Source organism: Hyperoodon ampullatus (assembly GCF_949752795.1).
Source record: "Hyperoodon ampullatus genome assembly, chromosome: 5".
In the NCBI taxonomy this organism is placed as follows: Eukaryota; Metazoa; Chordata; class Mammalia; order Artiodactyla; family Ziphiidae; genus Hyperoodon; species Hyperoodon ampullatus.
This window is the reverse complement of record NC_136918.1, coordinates 72,723,473-72,746,840: the sequence shown is the minus strand read 5'-3', so window position 1 is coordinate 72,746,840 and position 23,368 is coordinate 72,723,473. Positions and strand designations below refer to the sequence as shown.

The 23,368-nt window shown below is 41.5% G+C and overlaps 1 protein-coding gene across 1 annotated transcript; it reads left to right on the top strand.

Moving 5' to 3' along the window:
• Positions 1 to 1,854: 1,854 nt before the first annotated feature.
• On the top strand, positions 1,855 to 3,773 carry LOC307054062 (putative ATP-dependent RNA helicase DDX5; the record flags this gene model as incomplete). The annotated part of the gene is given in 3 exon segments (XM_079705577.1): positions 1,855 to 3,135; positions 3,139 to 3,300; positions 3,306 to 3,773. Coding segments are annotated over 3 exon segments (1,836 nt in total). The 3' UTR covers positions 3,699 to 3,773.
• Positions 3,774 to 23,368: the final 19,595 nt, after the last annotated feature.

Here is a 23,368-nt window from a genome sequence, read left to right as displayed (position 1 = left end):
AAACACTAAATATGCACAGCTTTTTACAGGTCAGTCATACCTCAATAAAATGGTTTTAAAAACAAAGAAAAAGAATTGGGGTCTGAGACGGGTCAGAATTGAGATGAAATTGCCCTATGACTAATTAAAGCATTGTTTTGACTGCATCCTATTAGCCCGTTGTTGCCAGAATGACCTTTCTAACCCAAATCCCATCCTTCCATCTACTACATAAAACTTTCGTTAGATCACTTTATCCTTGTAGGACAAAGTGCAAACTTCTTAGTATAGTGTACTGTTCCCACCTTCCTCTTTATCTTCATGTTCTCCAAAGAATCATGCTCTAGTTATGCTGAAAAATCTATAGTTCTCTGTCACACTCTTTTACTTCATATGTCCACATGTTCTGTCCACATGTTCATAAAATGAATACAAGCATCACACCCCCAGCACTAGTGCTACTAGCACCACCACTACAAGCTCTACCATCACCCTTAATCCATCAACACAGTCACCACCATCACTGCCAGTATCATGTCCACTGGTACCATCACCACCACCACCACCAGGATCACTTCCACTGCCACCACCAGCACCCATCTGGCAAAGACCCTCTTCATCTTTAAGAATTGGTTTTAAGTGTTAGCTATTCTACAATATTATCCTCTGTGCCATCAATGAACCCTTGTGTCATCAACGTCCTTTCCTAAAATGTGATCATGGAAGCTTTTGCCTCCAGATATTAATATTTGTTCCACACAATTACCTTTATTAATAGCTGCTTTATGTCATTTGAACTAGGCCTTTAATATGATTTAAAATAATGTTTTTAGAGGAGGAACCAAGATGGCGGAGTAGAAGGACGTGCTCTCACTCCCTCTTGCGAGAACACCAGAATCACAACTAGCTGCTGGACAATCATCGACAGGAAGACACTGGAACTCACCAAAAAAGATACCCCACATCCAAAGACAAAGGGGAAGCCACAATGAGATGATAGGAGGGGTGCAATCACAGTAAAATCAAATCCCATAACTGGTGGGTGGGTGACTCACAGACTGGCGAACACTTACACCACAGAAGTCCACCCACTGGAGTGAAGGTTCTGAGCCCCAAGTCATGCTTCCCAACCTGGGGGTCCGGCAACGGGAGGAGGAATTCCTAGAGAATCAGATGTTGAAGACTAGTGGGAATTGATTGCAGGACTTTGACAGGACTGGGGGAAACAGAGACTCCAAACTTGGAGGGCACACACAAAGTAGTGTGCGCATCAGGAACCAGAGGAAGGAGCAGTGACCCCAGGGGAGACTGAATCAGACCTACCTGCCAGTGTTGGAGGGTCTCGTGCAGAGGAGGGGGGTGGGAGTGGCTCACCGTGGGGACAAGGACACTGGCAGCAGAAGTTCTGGGAAGTACTCCTTGGTATGAGCCCTCCCAGAGTCTGCTATTAGCCCCAGCAAAGAGCCCAGGTAGGCTCCAGTGTTGGGTTGCCTCAGGCAAAACAATCAACAGGGAGGGAACCCAGACCCACCCATAAGTAGTCAACTGGATTAAAGTTTTACTGAGCTCTGACCATCAGAGCAACAGTCAGCTCTACCCACGACCAGTCCCTCCCATCAAGCTTCTCAATAGCCTCCTCCACCAGAGGGCAGACAGCAGAAGCAAGAAGAACTACAATTCTGCATCCTGTGGAAAAAAAACCACATTCACAGACCTCATTCATTTCCACCCGTCTTTTGTCGGCAGCAACGGTTCTTGTCATCGCTGTCCGTCCGCCGCTGCCGCCCCCGCAAGGCTTCGCCGTCGCCACTTCTAGCGACTCGCCGCGCTTGATTCTCTCCGCTTCGCTTCCCGCCAACCGCTACCATTGACGCCATGTCGGGTTATTCGAGTGACCGAGACCGCGGCCAGGATCGAGGGTTTGGTGCCCCTCGATTTGGAGGAAGTAGGGCAGGGCCCTTATCTGGAAAGAAGTTTGGAAACCCTGGGGAGAAACTGGTTAAAAAGAAGTGGAATCTTGATGAGCTGCCCAAATTTGAGAAGAATTTTTATCAGGAACACCCTGATTTGGCTAGGCGTACAGCACAAGAGGTAGAGATGTACAGAAGAAGCAAGGAAATTACAGTCAGAGGTCACAACTGTCCAAAGCCAGTCCTGAATTTTTATGAAGCAAACTTCCCTGCAAACGTCATGGATGTGATTGCAAGGCAGAACTTTACTGAACCCACAGCTATTCAAGCTCAGGGATGGCCAGTTGCTCTAAGTGGATTGGATATGGTTGGGGTAGCACAAACTGGATCTGGGAATACGTTGTCTTATTTGCTGCCTGCCATTGTCCACATCAATCATCAGCCATTTCTAGAGAGAGGTGATGGGCCTATTTGCTTGGTGCTGGCACCAACTTGGGAACTGGCCCAACAGGTACAGCAAGTAGCTGCTGAATACTGTAGAGCATGTCGCCTGAAGTCCACTTGTATTTATGGTGGTGCTCCCAAGGGACCACAGATACGTGATTTGGAGAGAGGTGTGGAAATCTGTATTGCAACACCTGGAAGACTGATTGACTTTTTAGAATGTGGGAAAAACAATCTAAGAAGAACCACTTACCTTGTCCTTGATGAAGCAGATAGAATGCTTGATATGGGATTCGAACCCCAAATAAGGAAGACTGTGGATCAGATAAGACCTGATAGGCAAACCCTAATGTGGAGTGCTACTTGGCCAAAAGAAGTAAGACAGCTTGCTGAAGATTTCTTGAAAGACTATATTCATATAAACATTGGTGCACTAGAACTGAGTGCAAATCACAACATTCTTCAGATTGTGGATGTGTGTCATGACGTAGAAAAGGATGAAAAGCTTATTCGTTTAATGGAAGAGATCATGAGTGAGAAGGAGAATAAAAGCATTGTTTTTGTTGAAACCAAAAGAAGATGTGATGAACTCACTAGAAAAATGAGGAGAGATGGGTGGCCTGCCATGGGTATCCATGGTGACAAGAGTCAACAGGAACGTGACTGGGTTCTAAATGAATTCAAACATGGAAAGGCTCCTATTCTGATTGCTACAGATGTGGCCTCCAGAGGGCTAGATGTGGAAGATGTGAAATTTGTCATCAATTATGACTACCCTAACTCCTCAGAGGATTATATTCATTGAATTGGAAGAACTGCTCACAGTACCAAAACAGGCACAGCATACACTTTCTTTACACCTAATAACATAAAGCAAGTGAGCGACCTTATGTCTGTGCTTCGTGAAGCTAATCAAGCAATTAATCCCAAATTGCTTCAGTTGGTGGAAGACAGAGGTTCAGGTCGTTCCAGGGTAGAGGAGGCATGAAGGATGACCGTCGGGACAGATACTCTGCGGGCAAAAGGGGTGGATTTAATACATTTAGAGACAGGGAAAATTATGACCGAGGTTACTCTAGTCTGCTTAAGAGAGAGTTGGGGGCAAAAACTCAAAATGGTGTTTACAGTGCTGCAAATTACACCAATGGGAACTCTGGAAGTAATTTTGTGTCTGCAGGTATACAGACCAGTTTTAGGACTGGTAATCCAACAGGGACTTACCAGAATGGTTATGATAGCACTCAGCAATATGGAAGTAATGTTGCAAATATGCACAATGGTATGAACCAACAGGCATATGCATATCCTGCTACTGCAGCTGCGCCTATGATTGGTTATCCAATGCCAACAGGATATTCTCAATAAGACTTTAGAAGTATATGTAAATGTCTGTTTTTCATAATTGCTCTTTATATCGTGTGTTATCAGACAAGATAGTTACTTAAGAAACATGGGAAATGCAGAAATGACTGCAGTGCAGCAGTAATTATGGTGCACTTTTTCGCTATTTAAGTTGGATATTTCTCTACATTCCTGAAACAATTTTTAGGGTTTTTTTGTACTAGAAAATGCAGGCAGTGTTCTCACAAAAGTAAATGTACAGTGATTTGAAATACAATAAATGAAGGCAGTGCATGGCCTTCCAAAAAAGAAAAAAAAACAGACCACATTCACAGAAAGACAGACAAGATGAAAAGGCAGAGGGCTATGTACCAGATGAAGGAACAAGATTAAACCCCAGAAAAACAACTAAAGGAAGTGGAGATAGGCAACCTTCCAGAAAAAGAATTCAGAATAATGATAGTGAAGATGATCCAGGACCTCAGAAAAAGAATGGAGGCAAAGATCGAAAAGATGCAAGAAATGTTTAACAAAGACCTAGAAGAATTAAAGAACAAACAAATAGAGATGGACAATACAATAACTGAAATAAAACTACATGAGAAGGAATCAATAGCAGAATAACTGAGGCAGAAGAACGGGTAAGTGACCTAGAAGACAGAATGGTGGAATTCACTGCTGTGGAACAGAATAAAGAAAAAAGAATGAAAAGAAATGAAGACAGCCTAAGAGACCACTGGGACAACATTAAACGCAGCAACATTCGCATTATAGGGGTCCCAGAAGGAGAAGAAGGAGAGAAAGGGCCCGAGAAAATATTTGAAGAGATTATAGTCGAAAACTCTCCTAACACGGGAAAGGACATAGACACCAAACTCCAGGAAGTGCAGCAAGTCCCATACAGGATTAACCAAGGAGAAACACGCCGAGACACAAAGTAATCAAATTGGCAAATATTAAAGACAAATTATTGAAAGCAGCAAGGGAAAATCGAAAAATAACATACAAGGGAACTCCTGTAAGGTTAACAGCTGATTTCTCAACAGAAACTATACAAGCCAGAAGGAAGTGGCATGATATACTTAAAGTGATGAAAGGGAAGAATCTACAACCAAGAATACTCTACCAGACAAGGATCTCATTCAGATTCATGGAGAAATCAAAAGCTTTACAGAAAAGCAAAAGCTAAGAGAATTCAGCACCACCAAACCAGCTCTACAACAAATGCTAAAGGAGCTTCTTCAAGTGGGAAACACAAGAGAAGAAACGTATCTACAAAACAAACCCAAAACAATTAAGAAAATGGTCACAAGAACATACATATTGATAATTACCTTAAACATGAATGGATTAAATTCTCCAACCAAAAGACAGGCTTGCTGAATGGATACAAAAACAAGACCCATATATATGCTGTCTACAAGATACCCACTTCAGACCTAGGGACACATATAGACTGAAAGTGAGGGGATGTAATAATATAATCCAAGCAAATGGAAATCAAAAAAAAAACTGGAGTAGCAATACTCATATCAGATAAAATAGACTTTATTTATTTATTTATTTATTATTTTATTTATTTTTTTTGTGGTACGTGGGCCTCTCACTGTTGTGGCCTCTCCCGTTGCGGAGCACAGGCTCCAGACATGCAGGCTCAGCGGCCATGGCACATGGGCCCAGCTGCTCCGCGGCATGTGGAATCTTCCCGGACCGGGGCACGAACCCGTGTCCCCTGCATCGGCAGGTGGACCCTCAACCACTGCGCCACCAGGGAAGCCCAAAATAGACTTTAAAATAAGGAATATTACAAGACACAAGGAAGGACACTACATAATGATCGAGAGATCAATCCACAAAGAAGATATAACAATTATAAACATACATGCTCCCAAAATAGGAGCACCTTAATACATAAGGCAACTGCTAACAACTATAAAAGAGGAAATCGCCAGTAACACAATAAGAGTGGGGGACTTTAACACGTCACTTACACCAATGGACAGATCATCCAAAATGAAAATAAATAAGGAAACAGAAGCTTTAAATGACACAATAGACCAGATAGATTTAATTGATATTTATAGGACATTCCATCCAAAAAGAGCAGATTACACTTTCTTCTCCAGTGTGCACGGAACATTCTCCAGGATAGATCACATCTTGGGTCACAAATCAAGCCTCAGTAAATTTAAGAAAATTGAAATCATATCAAGTATCTTTTCTAACCACAACACTATGAGATTACAAATGAATTACAGGTAAAAAAAAAAACGTAAAAACCCAAACACATGGAGGCTAAACACTATGTTACTAAATAACCAAGAGATCACTGAAGAAATCAAAGAGGAAATCAAAAAATACCTAGAGACAAATGACAATGAAAACACGATGATCCAAAACCTATGGGATGCAGCAAAAGCAGTTCTAAGAGGGAAGTTTATAGCTATACAAGCCTACCTCAAGAAATAAGAAAAATCTCAACTAAACAATCTAACCTTACACCTAAAGGAACTAGAGAAAGAAGAACAAACAAAACCCAAAGTTGGCAGAAGCAAAGAAATCATAAAGATCGGAGCAGAAATAAATGAAATAGAAACAAAGAAAACAATAGCAAAGATCAATAAAATGAAAAGCTGCTTCTTTGAGAAGATAAACAAAATTGATAAACCATTAGCTAGACTCATCAAGAAAAAGAGGGAGAGGACTCAAATCAATAAAATTAGAAATGAAAATGGAGAAGTTACAACAGACACCACAGACATACAAAGCATCCTAAGAGACTACTACAAGCAACTCTATGCCAATAAAATGGACAACCTGGAAGAAATGGACAAATTCTTAGAAAGGTATAACCTTCCAAGACTGAACCAGGAAGAAACAGAAAATATGAACAGACCAATCACACATAATGAAATTGAAACTGTGAATAAAAATCTTCCAACAAACAAAAGCCCAAGACCAGATGGCTTCACAGGTGAATTCTATCAAACATTTAGAGAAAAGCTAACACCCATCCTTCTCAAACTCTTCCAAAAAATTGCAGAGGAAGGAACACTCCCAAACTCATTCTATGAGGCCACCATCACCCTGATACCAAAAACAGACAAAGACACTACAAAAAAAGAAAATTATAGACCAAAATCACTGATGAATATAGATGCAAAAGTCCTCAACAAAATACTAGCAAACAGAATCCAACAACACACTAAAAGGATCATACACCATGATCAAGTGGGATTTATCCCAGGGATGCAAGGATTCTTCAATATACACAAATCATTCAATGTGATACACCATCTTAACAAATTGAAGAATAAAAACCATATGATCATCTCAATAGATGCAGAAAAACCTTTTGACAAAATTCCACACCCATTTATGATAAAAACCCTGCAGAAAGTGGGCATAGAGGGAACCTACATCAACATAATAAAGGTCATATACAACAAACCCACAGCAAACATCATTCTCAATGGTGAAAAGCTGAAAGCATTTCCTCTAAGATCAGGAGCGAGACAAGGATGTCGACTTTCACCACTATTATTCAACATAGTTTTGAAAGTCCTAGCCATGGCAATCAGAGAATAAACAGAAATAAAAGGAATACAAATTGGAAAAGAAGAAGTAAACCTGTTACTCTTTGCAGATGACATGATACTATACATAGAGAATAATAAAAATGCCACCAGAAAACTCCTAGAGCTAATCAATGAATCTGGTAAAGTTGCAGGATACAAAATTAATGCACAGAAATCTCTGGCATTCCTATACACTAATGATGAAAAATCTCAAAGAGGTAATATGAAAACACTCTCATTTACCATTGCAACAAAAGAATAAAATACCTAGGAATAAACTTACCTAGGGAGACAAAAGACCTGTATGCAGAAAACTATAACACACTAATGAAAGAAATTAAAGATGATACCAACAGATGGAGAGACATCCCATGTTGTTGGATTGGAAGAATCAATACTGTGAAAATGACTATACTACCCAAAGCAATCTACAGATTCAATGCATTCCCTATCAAATTACCAATGGCATTTTTTACAGAACTAGTGCAAATCAGCTTAAAATTTGTATGAAGACACAAATGACCCCGAATAGCCAAAGCAGTCTTGAAGCAAAAAAACGGAGCTGGAGGAATCAGACTCCCTGACTCAGACTATACTACAAAGCTACAGTAATCAAGACAATATGGTACTGGCACAAAAACAGAAACATAGATCAATGGAACAAGATAGAAAGCTCAGAGATAAACCCATGCACCTATGGTCAAGTAATCTATGACAAAGGAGGCAAAGATATACAATGGAGAAAAGAGAGTATCTTCAATAAGTGGTGCTGGGAAAACTGAACAGCTACATGTAAAAGAATGAAAATAGAACACTCCCTAACACCATACCCAAAAATAAACTCAAAATGGATTCGAGACCTAAATGTAAGACCAGACACTATAAAACTCTTAGAGGAAAACATTGGAAGAACACTCTTTGACATAAATCACAGCAAGATCTTTTTTGATCCACCTCCTAGAGTAATGGAAATATAAACTAAAATAAACAAATGGGACCTAATGAAACTTCAAAGCTTTTGCACAGCAAAGGAAACCATAAACAAGACGAAGAGACAACCCTCAGAATGGGAGAAAATATTTGCAAATGAATCGATGGACAAAGGATTAATCTCCAAAATATATAAACAGCTCATGCAGCTCAATATTAGAGAAACAAACAACCCAATCCAAAAACTGACAGAAGACCTAAATAGACATTTCTCCAAAGAAGACATACAGATGGCCAAGAAGCACGTGAAAAACTGCTCAACATCACTAATTATTAGATAAATGAAAATCAAAACTACCATGAGGTATCACCTCACACCGGTCAGAATGGCCATCATCAAAAAGTCTACAAACAATAAATGCTGGAGACGGTGTGGAGAAAAGGGAACCCTCTTGCACTGTTGGTGGGAATGTAAATTGATACAGCCACTATGGAGAACAGTATGGAGGTTCCTTAAAAAACTAAAAATAGAATTACCATACCACCCAGCAATCCCACTTCTGGGCATATACCCTGAGAAAACCATAATTCAAAAAATGTCATGTACCAAAATGTTCATTGCAGCTCTATTTACAATAGCCAGGACATGGAAGCAACCTAAGTGTCTATCAACAGATGAATGGATAAAGAAGATGTGGCACATATATACAATGGAATATTATTCAGCCATAAAAAGAAATGAAATTGAGTTATTTGTAGTCAGGTGGATGGACCTAGAGTCTGTCATACAGAGTGAAGTAAGTCAGAAAGAGAAAAACAAATACTGTATGCTAACACATATATATGGAATCTAAGAAAAAAAAAAGGTCATGAAGAAGCTAGGGGTAAGACAGGAATAAAGACACAGACCTACTAGAGAATGGACTTGAGGGTATGGGGAGGGGGAAGGTTAAGCTGTGACAAAGTGAGAGAGTGGCATGGACATATATACACTACCAAACATAAAATAGATAGTGAGTGGGAAGCAGCCGCATAGAACAGGGAGATCAGCTTGGTGGTTTGTGACCACCTAGAGGGGTGGGATAGGGAGGGTGGGAGGAAGGGAGATGCAAGAGGGAAGAGATATGGGAACATATGTATATGTATAACTGATTCACTTTGTTATAAAGTAGAAACTAACACACCATTGTAAAGCAATTATACTCCAATAAAGATATTTAAAAAAAAGACACATGCATCCCAATGTTCATTGCAGCACTATTTACAATAGCCAGGTCATGGAAACAACCTAAATGCCCATTGACAGACGAATGGATAAAGAAGATGTGGTACATATATACAATGGAATATTACTCAGCCATAAAAAGGAACAAAATTGAGTCATTTGTTGAGATGTGGATGGATCTAGAGACTGTCATACAGAGTGAAGTAAGTCAGAAAGAGAAAAACAAATATCGTATATCAACGCATGTATGTGGAACCTAGAAAAATGGTACAGATGAACCAGCTTGCAGAGCAGAAGTTGAGACACAGATGTAGAGAACAAACGTATGGACACCAAGGTGAGAAAACCGCGGTGGGGTGAGGATGGTGGTGTGCTAATTGGGGGATTGGGATTGACATGTATACACTGATGTGTATAAAATTGATGACTAATAAGAACCTGCAGTATAAACAAACAAACAAACAAAAATAAACAACTAATATTAAACTTTCTTTGGGTTATTTCTATGGAAATATGTTAATATAAATGTTTCATATATTACATGAAATTTCTAAAAATCTTATATGTTCTTGTATAATGTTATAAGTCATAATTCTAGTTATTACTTGAAAATATATATCTCAGAAGTAACTAAATTTCCTTGTCAATTGCTTTATTATGAATTTTCATCAAATCTTTAATCGTGGTCATTTTTAAGTCTTTTGTCATTATAGACAGTTCTGGGTGTACTGTGATGCTTTTGCAAAAATGTTCCTGTAAAAGGGTTTCATCTTCAAGGAATTCATGGAAAAGACTCTGACAAGTACAGGTTTCTGGTAACTGACTATACTGCTGAACTGAATGAATAAGCATTTTCAGAACTCTAATGCAAAACTGATGAATTCATAAAAGTGCTAACAAAAGACCAAGATGAACAAAAATTAATTACATGGGACTGAGTGAATTGATGAGGATGTTTATAATTTTTAGGACTTTCTGTTTGAATAAAAAAAAAATCCCACAAGGACTCAGAGGCAAAAAATATACAAATCAATATTCACTGCAAAGTAAAGGAGCTGTTACAGTGGAGGATTACTGGACTAAATGTCAATATTATGACATAGTATGAGTGTGTTTTGTGTTTGGTAATTGCAATCATTGTTGCCTTTGTTGTGTTCATCTATTTACAATGCTTGTTGTCAGTTTATTTATCTCTTGTAAAAATAAAATACTGTGTGTGTGTGAAAAAAAATAAAAATAAAATAATGTTTTTAGATAGTATAAATAATAGAAAATATAATTTTCATGCCTTTGATGTAATAATTATGAATAATTATGATAGATTTACTATCCTTTAAGTAATAATTTTAAACTATGCTGTTTGAGAGTCTTTCTGTGTTAGAATTATTTAGTTATATTTAAACCTGGCCTTTCCTCTATTTTGTGTACTAATATTTAGACTACATCATTGTTTAAGGAGGTTACATTTACATATACACATATACATATGTGTGTATACATACAACTTCCTTAAATAATGATGTAGTCATATAAATATGCACACACACGCACAGGTGTGTGTGTTTGTGGTCTTTTAGATTTAACTGGTATAAGTGTGACATCCTTACGCAGATGAGGGGAGATGGGATTCTGTGCATAAGCAGTGTTACAGACAGAAGGTTTTGTCCCCTAAAATTCATGCGTTGAAACCCTAACCCCCCAATGTGACTGTATTTGGAGATAAGGCCAGTGAGGTGACAAAGGTTAAATGAGGTCATAAGGGTGGGGACCCAATCCGATAGAACTGGGGCACATATAAGAGGAAGAGACCCTAGAGTTCTTCTCCCTGCCATGTGAGGACACAGCTGGCCAGGAAAAGAGCTCACCAGGAACCAAGTTGTCCAGCACCTTGATCTCAGACTTCCTGGCCTCTAAAACTGTGAGGAACAAAAGTTTTTTTTAATCCAAAAAAAAAAAGATTTAACTATTTATAAAGATTTTTTTTTCTAGCCTTCTTGGTTAGAGGTGAAAAACCAAAAGCAATGTGTAGGTGGATGCTCATGTGGCATGGCACTCTCAATTCTATGCCAAGGGGGAGAAAAGTTGTAAAACCCATGAGATACAGTTTCTATTTTTTGACGCTAAATCTGCAACTTAAGTGTTGAAAAATTTATTCTTTCATCCATTCATGCAAGTAGTATTTGTACAGTGCCTTTTCTGTGCCAGGCACTGAGCATCAATGGTAAACAAGACTGACCCAATCCTTATCCTCAGTGTAGATTCCATTCTATCAGGGCAAATGGATTTTTTTTTAAAAAGTTAAACAAAATAATTACAACTTATGTTGAGTACTGTGAAGAAAAGAGGCAGAAAGATAATTCAGGGAGGCCTGTCTGTGAATTGAAAGATGAGAAGGAAATTAGCTAAGCAAAGAAAGGAGGTTAAGGGCATTGTAGGCAAAGGGTACAGTATATACAAAGGCCCTGAGGCAGAACAGGGCTTGGCATGTTTGAAGAACTCGGAAGAAACAAAAGCAGAACACAGTAAGATGACAAGGCTCAAAAATCTAGGTATGCCCTGGATCTGGCAGAAGATTCTACGCCATGGTTGGGAGTTTGTATTTGATGACATGGCCCCAGGATTAAAAGGTTTTCAGCGGTGGGGAGGAACATGACCTGATTGATGTTTCCAGATATCCTAGCTTTTGTGAGGAGGCAGTGCTGTTGAGGAGAAAGAGTAAAGCAGGGACAGCAGTTAGGTGACCCAGACAACAGATGCTGGAGGTCTGGACCACATGGTGCCCATGGAGATAGAGAGGGCAGTAAGGAACTTCTCTGACTTGCCACCAACCCTCAGAACTGTCCTGCCAGCGAAGTGCTGGTATCAGCACAGATGAGTGGCTTCTGTTAACTCATCTAGTCAACTGACAGCTGAGGCCAGATGGAATCCTACAACTGTCTAATTCTCAAGCACAGCTTTTTCTGTTGTACTGCCAGCTTCTTACTGCCTTTGGAGGGCTGCCTGCCCCGCATCAATTTTCCTGCTCCTGATTAGAGGCTGAGATACCACAGTTATTGTCAGTAGGAGGATATCCTTTCCCTTTTTTTCCTTTCTTAGAACATAGTTTCCCATCCTAGGGTACCTGTGACCATTCAGCTGGCAGATAAGGATCAGGAGAACGTCCCCCAGATTCCCTCCAGGCTTAGCCACGATGCCTGTTCCCTCTGCCCCCTGCCCTCAGTCAAATACCCCAAACACCACCATACTGAGGGTTCAAGCTTCAAGCTATGAATTTTTCAGGGGGACACAATTCAATGCATAACACCACGTGATGCTTCAAATCTTCCCTTTCTCAATTTATATTATTCCATGATTCTGGTTTGTTTCCACATTTCCACTACCCAGGAGGACTGGCAGTGTCAGTGAGGCTCTGCTTGGTACATTTAGTTAGGCTTCAGTAAGAGACAGGATTTCATAACCTCACAAAACAAGTACCACAATCAATTCAGAGACGAGGGGAGATATCAGAGGCCCAGAACAGGTTAGTTTACTCCTTCTGTATTTCATATGGCTGAAATTTATGCTGTCTGCTGAGAGGCGCATGGAATCTCTGCAAGAAATTTAGGTTTCTCATGTGTTGTTTCACACTTCTCAAATAATGAAGTGGATGTAAGAATTCAGTCTTCAGATCTCATTACCAAAACTGGCAGTGAGTGGGGTGGAGCAGCTCTGGAGTTCTTGCCTGTCTACGGTGGGTACAGTGATTAGCACCTGGGTTCTAGCCCTGCTTCTGCAACATATTAGTTGTGGGACTTGGGCAAGTCACTTCACTCTTCTGAGGTTGCTTCTTGATTTGCAAACAGGGATAATAAAACATCCTCTGAGCATCTGACCAGATCACTGAAAAGGGCCAATACCAATGAGGCAACTTAAAATGGTGATGCTGTTATGGTCACACCTGAAATGTAACCCTCTAGAAATGGTTTAAGGTCTTGGTTTCCCAGAATTACCATAAAATCAGCATTCCAGAGCTGGTTAGTAGAAGTAACCAATCTTTTCCATTGGCCTTGTGCATGTGGTTGCTCCCAGTACTTCTTTAACAGATCCTAAATGTGATGAGAAGGGATAAAGTGTGTCCCTAAAATCAGAGCTCTGCTCTAAACACAGTCACTTATCTCAAATGTCACTTAGGAGACTGTTGTCAAGAATTTCATTTAGCCTTTTTCTCTTCAAAGCAAAAGGTTCTTAAAGGATTGACTCTTTAACAGTAGCAAAACAAGCCACTGCTTTGCCTCTTCTAAAAGTTTAGGGTACTTGGACAAGCATGAAGAGAGGAAAAGTTATTAACTTAGACTTTTCCTCTTCCTGTGACTCCAGCTGCCTTGTCTCTTAACCAAACACACCTAAGTAAGCAGTGCACCGAAAATTAGGTAACCAGTCCTAGAAAGGGGATCTTTAACAGGTAGGCAGATACAACCAGTTTAGAAAAACTAGCTGGTATGGGGCAGTAAACCCTGTGTACATACACAGTAGTGAAGCTTTGAAATGAAACCTGAGATGTCAGCCAAACCTGCAGATAGCTTGCCTGGCTCAGGAGCAAGTGGGCTGCTTGGCAGAGCAGGGGAAAGGAGGGCTGCAAGAGGGAGTGATGGGCTGTGTGGGAACCTCAGGATGTGGCAAGGAAGGGAAAAGGTGGCCAAGGTCCCACTCTGGGTAGCCAGAGCATCTAATTCAAAAACAAAACAAACAAATCTTAAGAAAGGTCTAAGATAGTCATCAAGCTGTTTAAAGTTTCAGAAGGAAATTCCACTAACAGCTGAGTCATTCCAGAAGTCCAGACTCAGTCTCCAGCCCAGCTCAGGGCCTTTCTGAACACTAGACAATCATTATGGGCTTGTGTTGTCCTAAAATTAACATATTGAAGTCCTAACCCCCACCCCAGTACCTTAGAATGTGGCCATATTTGGAGATTAGGCCTTTAAAGTAGTAATTACAGTTAAATGAAGTTTTGAGGATGGAGTTCTAATTCAATAGGACTGGTGTCCTTATAAGGAGAGGAGACACCAGGGATGCACACACAGAGGAAAGACCACTCGAGGACACAGCAAGGACACAGCCATCTGTAAGCCAAGGAGAGAAGCCCCAGGAGAAGTCAAACCTGCTAATACCTTGATCTTGGACTTCTAGTCTCCAGAACTGTGAGAAATCAATTTCTGTTGTTTAAACCAGCAGTCCCCAACCTTTTTGGCACCAGGGACCGGTTTTGTGGAAAACAATTTTTCTATGGCAGGCAGTCGCGGGGGGGTGGGGGGATGGTTCAGGCAGTAATGCAAGTGATGGGGAGTGATGGGGAGCGATAGGGAGCGGTGGGGAGTGGTGGGGAGTGGTGGGGAGAGATGGGGAGCAGTGGGGAGCGATGGGGAGCAATGGGGAGCGGCAGAGGAAGCTTCGCTCACTCGCCTGCCACTCACCTCCTGCTTGCGGCCCAGTTCCTAACAGGCCGTGGACCAGTATTGGTCCGCGGCCTGGGGGTTGGGGACCCCTGGTTTAAACCACCCAGTCTATGGTGTTTTGTTATGGCAGTTCTAGTTCTAAGTGTAGTGGGAACTAATTGCAATCCAAAAAACCATTAGTACTTTATTTTTTAATAGCTCAATTTACAAGGATTTCAGAATCTGAACCCCCATATTCGTTCTACCCTGGCAGGGAAGAATCAAACCACAGTTAGTCAGGGCATAGAGAAGAGGGGGCAAAGGCCCTACCTGGCCCTTGGGTGTTATGACATTCTTTGTCCACATTAGTCCTTCAGGTGGGAATCTCTATAAGGCTGCAATGGTCCCACTGGCCTAGATGCACCATTACATGTTTTTGTTTTCTGGAGTCACACCACCTCCCCTTGACACCTGACAGAAAGCAAGACCTGGGACCCTACTCTTATACAGCATACAGAGGATGCTCTCTCTAGTATAACAGGAAGTTCAGCTTCACTATCAACTTTTTTCTGTCTATAACTACAAATATCATTCACTGGGGTAAAATCAGAAGATGGGCCTGATACCCTGAGAAATGGGCTATCATCCTTCCATACCCTAATTATAGCTATAGGCTGGAGTGGTTTAACCTTGCTATTGACAAGCCAGTAGCACTGGCATCACTTGGGAGCCTGTGAGAACTTCAAGATCAGGTCCCAACTTAGAATCAGAAACTACATTTTAACCATATCCCCAGGGGATTTTAAAATCCATATTAAAATTTGAATAGCAGCAATATTGCACAGTGATTCTCAAATTTTAGCAGGCATCAGAATCATCTGGAGGCCTTGGTGAGGTACACATGCCTCGACTGCACCTCCAGACTCTGACTGTATGGCTGGGGTGGGGCCTGAGGATTTGCATTTCTAACAATCTACCAGGTGATGACGATGGTGCCAGTTTGGGGACCATGATTTGAGTAGAACTGGTATAGAACATATAAAGATACAGTAATGTTTTATAAGTTAAGAGACCTCAAATAAATTTTTCTGACTATTTCATTATTAGTTGAGACAAGCCTGTCATACATAACATTTGTGGAGTTCAGGGCAAGGGTACAAAAAAACACCCATGTACCATTTGTATAAATATTTAACAGTTATAAATCAGGATGAAAGAAAAATGATTTAAAAATATTCTGTCCTCTATCTTGACAGATAACTTTGCATGATGATGTGGAAGATCAGGTTCAAAGGTAAAATTCTCAGGATCCTCAGAATTCCATGCCTATCCTCATCCCAGCCTACCCACTTTCTCTTCCTAGTCTCGCCCCCTTCCTCAACCTGGGAAAAGACTCAAGAAGTGGGCTCAGGTCCTTTGGACAAGGAATTCCAGCATCTCAGGAATTCAGAGGAATGGGCTCAGAAGGGACACACAGACTCCAGGGTGTCATATCACCTGACCTCAGGGACTCATTGCCTAATGGGGAGGAGGGAGGCCAGAGAAGGACCAAAATGCACAAAACAAAAGCACAGAACACAAAACAGGACTCAACATGGTCAAATCTAAGTGTAATACAGATTAGAAGGCTTGAGGCAGCCTATGGTTTCCTGATAATATTCTTAGAGTCATAAAACTATTTAGTGCCACCTAGGAAGTCTGCAAGATAAAATATAACAGTTGACCTACTAAGTTCTGTGACTCTCAGTGTGGTCCCCAGACCAGCAGCATTGCTATGGACTGAATGTTATTGAATGTTTCTGTCCCTCCAAAATTCATATGTTGAATTACTGTGAACAAAATGTTGGTAGAAATATGCACAGTAAAGGCCATGCTGGTGAGAGACAGAAATGAGGAAAGGATTATTGGGAAATGGACAAGAGATGATCCTTCTTATAAAGTGGCAAAGAAGTTGGCTCAACTGTGCTCTAGTGTTTTGTGGAAGACTGAACTTGTGAATGATGAAATTAGATATTTGGCTGAGATTTCTAAGCAGAGTGTTGAAGGAATGGCTTGGTTCCTCCTGACTGTTTTTAGTAAAATGTGAGGGCAGAGATTAATTGAGGAAGGAACTGTTAAGCAAAAAGGAACCAGAACTTGGAGATTTTGAAAATCCTCAGCCAATCCATTTTGCAAAAAATGTGAATGCTTGTTCTGAAAAGAACACTGAACAATCATTTAATAAAGAGATCATGTTGCAGTTCATGGACTTTATCAGTCATCTCTGAAGAAATCAGGAACAGAGGTGGGATTACACTGGCAGAAACACTGTCAGCTGGGATTAAAAGGGCAATGGAAAAAAAATGGGACAGAATGAAAGATGGTCACACCTCTGGGATTCTATAGGACTGGACAATAGGCATAGAGCTATCCAGCTGCAAACATGTTTTATTCTTCAAGAACAGAGAAAAATAACCCTGAAGGTAATTCGGAAATCATCAGGCTACCACTCCCACCATAGACCCAAGGTCAAGGCTGCTTATTCCTTGGCTTCAAAGGGTGGGGCACTCTCAGAGAGCTGTAGGGGTGGTGCCCTCTGAAGCCAAAGGGGTGATGACACCACTGAGCCATGCGGGTGACACTGCCACCCCAGTCAACCTAGAAGGCAGAGCATCAAACAAAAGAGGATATTCTTGAGTCTTAAAAGCTCATGGAATTTGTCCTGCTAGGTTCTGGATTTGCTTGGGACCCACCATATTTTTCTTCCTTCCAATTTCTCCCTTTTGAAATGGAAATGTCGACCCCACCTGTCCCACCATTGTATTTTGGAAGCTTATCTGGTTTCACAGATTTGCCATTGTAGAGGAATTTTGCCTCAGGTTGAATCCTATCTCAAGTCTCACCTGATCTCCATGATATTTAAATAAGACTTTGAACCTTAGACTTTAGAATTGAGGCTGGAATGAGTTAAGATGTTTGGGGGCAGTCAAGATGTTATTTCCCGGGCTTCCCTGGTGGCGCAGTGGTTGAGAATCCGCCTGCCGATGAAGGGGACATGGGTTCGTGCCCTGGTCTGGGAAGATCCCACATGCCGCAGAGCGGCTGGGCCCGTGAGCCATGGCCGCTGAGCCTGTGCGTCCGTCCGGAGCCTGTGCTCCGCAACGGGAGAGGCCACAACAGTGAGAGGCCCGCGTACCGCAAAAAAAAAAAAAAAAAAAAAAAAAAAAAAAAAAAAAAAAAAAGATGTTATTTCCCTAAACTGAAGATGCTATTATAATTATATAATTCACAAAAATAAAAAATGCACACCTTCCAGATCCCCCTTTTTCAAAAGAGAGAAAACTCAAGGAACTCTGGTTGTTCAAGTTTCTACACGGGTGTGGGCTCTGATTGGCTTTCATAAATTTCCTTGCTTCTAGTCTGCACAGGGAAGGGGTGATAGGTGGGGCTGATGAAGTCAGAAGTGACCATAGTGAGCCACTGTGGTGGCCAGAGGTTAAACCTTCCTGGAAAAAAAAAAAGTTGTATACATATTTTGTAGTTTCCAAGCACCCTCAAAACAGCTAAAAATCTCCTTGAATCTAACATTTTACTCAGAGTTCTTACTTCTTGGGAGAGCTGATTCGGTTTCCTAGAAAAGACAGATGAGAATTTGGCCAATGGCCTCAAAGAAACCTGCTATTTTAAGAAGGGGATGTGTATCATCAAATTCCTTTCCTTCCCTTCAGAAGTGGCACTTTGCTAGATTCAGGGCATTCCACCCTCCTGAGTGTCTACCTAGGGAAGTCCCCACCCAGGAAGTTTTACCCCATAGTCTAAAACCACAGAGTTTGTTGGGCCAGTCAATTGAAGGAAGTCTAGTTGATGAGTCTAGTTGACCACTGGCTAAAAGAGGGACTAGAGAGCTCTGTGGCAGGATTCAGGAAAGAGAAAGCTTGCTTATCTTCCCCAGAATTGGAAGGGCAATGCCTGGTTATTAGAAAAACAAGCACATCCCTGGTGCTAGAAGTGCAGCCGTTGCCATGGCACCCATCCAGCCAAAGTTTCAGTTGCTGTGGAGGCTCCACAGAGACCAGGTCCTCAGAGCTGACAGCAACAGTAAGATACAGCTGCTAATTATATATTAAAGTAACAAGAAAACCCCCTCTGACATGCTGCATATGGTGTCATGTCCTGAGGTAAGCTCTTGGCAAGAACAGAGCTGCCATTGATAAATTCCCCTTGTCTGCCCATTAGAAATGCACAATGCTGGGTCATGTCTGGGGCAACCAAACCCAGTCTATGGAACATTGAGAGTATATACCTCCTTTGCTTGTGCCTACAGTTTACACTGTAAATTCTGCCCCTTTTTACCTTTAGCACATTAGGACACCTTTTATTTTCATGGTATGATCTTGGCATCCATTTATCCAATTCCTTCATTTAACAGATGAGGAAATTCAGGTTTGAAGGTATATATTCCCTTTCCCAAATCACGTAGCTAATAAATGATGGAGGCAGGATTAGAACCCAGGTCTGTCTGATTCCAAATAAAACCCATGTTTTTCCTCATCAATCTGCATTGCTTTCCTGAACTAGTGGAAACTGTATTATGTCCTATATCAATTAGGAATGATTTTGACTGCAAGTAACTACAACAAAACAAACAAACATAAAAACCCAAAACAAAACCGAAAACAAATCTAAGAGTATCTTAAACTATACAGAAATTAAATCTGAACATAGGATCAAAAGCAATACAGGGTCAGGACCCCAAGTCAGCATCTCTGCAGTTCTCAGGCCTTCATCACATGATCACAAGACGGTCAGTGCCGATGCAGGCATCAGGTCCACATGAGCATGTCCAAGCCAGCATCAGTGGACAGCTTTATAATAGGAGGAGGAAGGTGAAGGTGAAAAGAACTATTGTGATGGTCTCTCCTTTTCTCAGGGAGTAAAATCCTTCCCAGAACCCTCCCAGTGGATTTTTTCTTAAGTTTCACTGGACAAAACCAGATTATATGGACAACTGTAAGCTGCAAGGGAGGCTGGAAAAGTGAGGATTTGGCTTTTCTCAACTGCTCTAATGGGAAGTAGTTAATAGAAGTGCATTGGAATGGCCATTAAGTAGCCAAACACAAACTGTCTGCCACAGGTCCTCACAGGCTCCAGGGAAACTGTGGTCAATGGCAGTTCCGTGGCTCAGTGCTCTTGATCTTTTTCTAGTACTACTCTAAGTGCCTCCTAACTGATATTCTCTGTCCAGGATTTATCCAATTAGCAGAAAGATTTGTCTGAGCCTTCCACTCAGCCCTCAAGCCTTTTCCATCACAGGACCTAACTAACCATCCATACATTTAAACATAAGCATTTAGAGAACTGTTGTTTAGACTTTCTATTCTGTGCATAAGTGGAGAATATTTTCAACAAAAATACAGCAGAAGAACCTACTGTCTTTCTCTTCCCCAGACCACCTCTCTCACCCAGGGTCATTTCATACACATTCTCCAAATGATCTCAGTCCCAGATGAACTTGAAATGTACTCTGTCTGGAGGAAGAAACACACACACACACACGCTAAAATCAAGAGTAAAAGCAAGACAAAATCCTTACAGACTTACAAATAGACTACATGGAAACTTAGAGGTTTTCTTTCTTTCTTCCTTCCTTCCTTTCTTTCTTCCTTTCTTTCTTTCTTTCTAATATCACTTCAGTATGGTTGCTGGTTTTCAGATTTATTGACTTGGAAAATTAAGGCTTTCCTATGGGATATTTTATGCTTGTCACTTGATAAAGTCCCTGCCTATCTGATTCGAAGGCTCAGACTCAAACAACTTCATCTTAAAAGGCACAGAACATTTGCATTTATTTTTTATCCATAAACTAGGGCTGGAATGATGCATCCATAAGAATGCATAGCAGCATCCCCCCAAGCATTACAAACTCCAGGAGGAGCCATTCACATATTATATGTAAATGCAGCCCCCTGGAGCTTTGCAGCTGCCATCCTAACAGTAACTGCTCCAAGAAACAGCAAATGGTACACCAATTAGCCTGAGAGCTAGTCCCCCAAGGTCTGTGCTCACAGCAATGAGCCAGTCCTTTCTGCTGCTGCCAGAGCACGTGTGTGAAGGTTACGCATAGAAATGATTGTCCTGTTCAGAGCCCAGGCTGATTGCACCCCAAGAGGAGCAGTTGATCCTTTAGTCTTTGTATACAATGCATAGCTCTTGTTTTTAAATGACAAAAGGAAAGGGGGCCCTGGTGTTTCAAGCCCTCCTCTCCTCAGAGAGAGTAAAGACAAAGGACAGAATAAGGGAATGAAGGTTAGGCAAGGGACAGAGGCAAGTGCCAGGAAGATACTGAGCAGAACTGGGAGCACACAAGCTTTTTATTCTCTGAGAGAAAGATGCAGGTGATTTTTCAATCAGAGAGCATGCCAGTTTGGGGGGAGCCTGCACACACGCAGAGTGTGTTGGAGCAAAGAAGAGAAATTCCAGCTGTTAGATTAGTCCATGGGGAATCCGATTTAGCAGAAGAGAGCAGTCACAGAATTTTTATTGTGCTTTTCATTCATTCAACAAAAATGTATCATCAAGCACAGTTCTATGCCAGGCACTGGGGCTGGGATTCAGCAGTGGAGGCACGCGTGGTCCTTGCCACCAGGAAACTTATAGTCCAGTGGGTAAGGAAGACATTTAACAAATAATCACACAAATAAGTGTGCAATTTGAATTGTGACAAGTGATGGGGTTTGGGGTTCAGGATATGCTACCCAAAATATGGCACCTTGGCATATTGAATATCTCAAGCTGAAGAAATTGGAGAAGTGGTGTATGCAGGAAGGACTTTCTTTCCGCTGAAGTAGATCATTAAATCCTCATGTGAGAGGCGTCCTCCCTATACCCGGAGTTGAAAGGAGCATCCTTATCTATCTCCGAAGATGAAGAGACAGAGAGAAATCTGAACTAACAAGCCTTGCTGGGCTTCCCCCAATTTACTACACTTAGCTCACCTTTGTCCTATTACATCTTTCCACAACTTTCCACTCTCCATCAAAACTAGCATAAAACACTCAGGTCTATTTCTTTGGGTCTTCATTTCCTTACAAAGGCTTCGGTGTCACATAAAACTTAAATAAACTTATATGCTTTTATTCTGTTAATCTGTCTTTGTCAATTTAATTTTCAGATCCAGTCAGGGACACTAAGGGGGTCAAGGGAAACTTCTTCCTCTCCTACCTCAGCATTTCAAAGGAAAAATACAGGGCACCAGAAGAGTGAAAAAGAAAGGAAAGATACCCAGACAGGGCAGAGTGCACCCAAGGAAGCGATGTTTAAGCTCATGAAGGATGAGTAGGGTTCAGTCAAGTGAAGAAGAGAAGGTGCTAGAGGCAAAGGGAGCAGCACATTGGGAGACCCTGAGTGTGGAAGAACTTGGCACTTTTGAGGACAGAAAAGAGGCCAGCGTGAGCAAGGAGAGTGGTACTGGAAAGCCGAGAGCTTGGATTGGCTCTAACGTGCAGGGACTTTTAGAGGACATCCCCCTTCCAGGTCCTGAATCCTCCCAGGTCACATCACATCCACTGCAAAAGTGTCCCAGTCAACAGCTCATCAAACACCAGGCAGGAAGCCACCTTGCTTTGAGAACACCGTCGCCTGCTCTGAACCTTCAGCAGAGTATAAATTTGCATCCCAGAGTAATTCAGAGGTATTAGTAGAGGAAGCACCAGGTCAGGGCAGGTCAATGGCTATTCAAATCTCTGACGTTTGGGACACTGTGTCAGGTTCCTGGGGCCTCCCTTAAATCACACATGGCAACTGCCAACGCCAACAGGTAGGGGAACTGGCTTCAGACCAAAGCAGCAGATCCTCTCAAAGAGGTCCCTCCCCTTCCTCTCTCCTCCCACTGTAGACTAGTAATAGCCCAAAGCAGCCTGGCCCCTGGCTTCAAGATCTCTTTGGCTTCATTCCCTAGTAATTGAAAAAGGAAGCATTTCCATAATATGAGATTTCAGGATTCTAGTGGTTTCAGTTACCTGTTACCTGATACATCAGCAATTTCTCCCCAGTAGACAGGAGAGGAGAGGAGAGCTAGGAGTGGAAGGAGGCTGTTATCCAGGCCTCCTCACAGGCACAGGCTTGGCATTCAAGGGGCCAGAAAGAATTTGCCCATGCTAACTTCCACTAAAATGCTAATGTGGAAATATCTGGAGCTCTTCAGATCTGTAGACCCAAGAGAGAGGCTGCTCCAGAACTCTCCAGAACAGCGTTGGGCAAAATAGCAAAGTGAAAGGCATAACTCTAGTCTTGTTTTGTTTAAAAAAAAAAAAAACTAAACTAAAATCAAAAAGGACTCAGTAATGAGAGACTAACTATTCAAACAGACAATGGTCAGACAATATATTAAATAGAAATCTGACCCACAGCCTGCAGCAACCAGGCCAGGGAAACAACACTTTACCTACATTAGCCCGGCCAGGAAGTCCATCTGCCATCTAAGTTAGGCTTACAGGAAGTCAGACAACTATCTAGTACAACCCAGGAATCCAATCAATAACCCCTGTAACTATCAGGCCAAAAAGGCCAGGA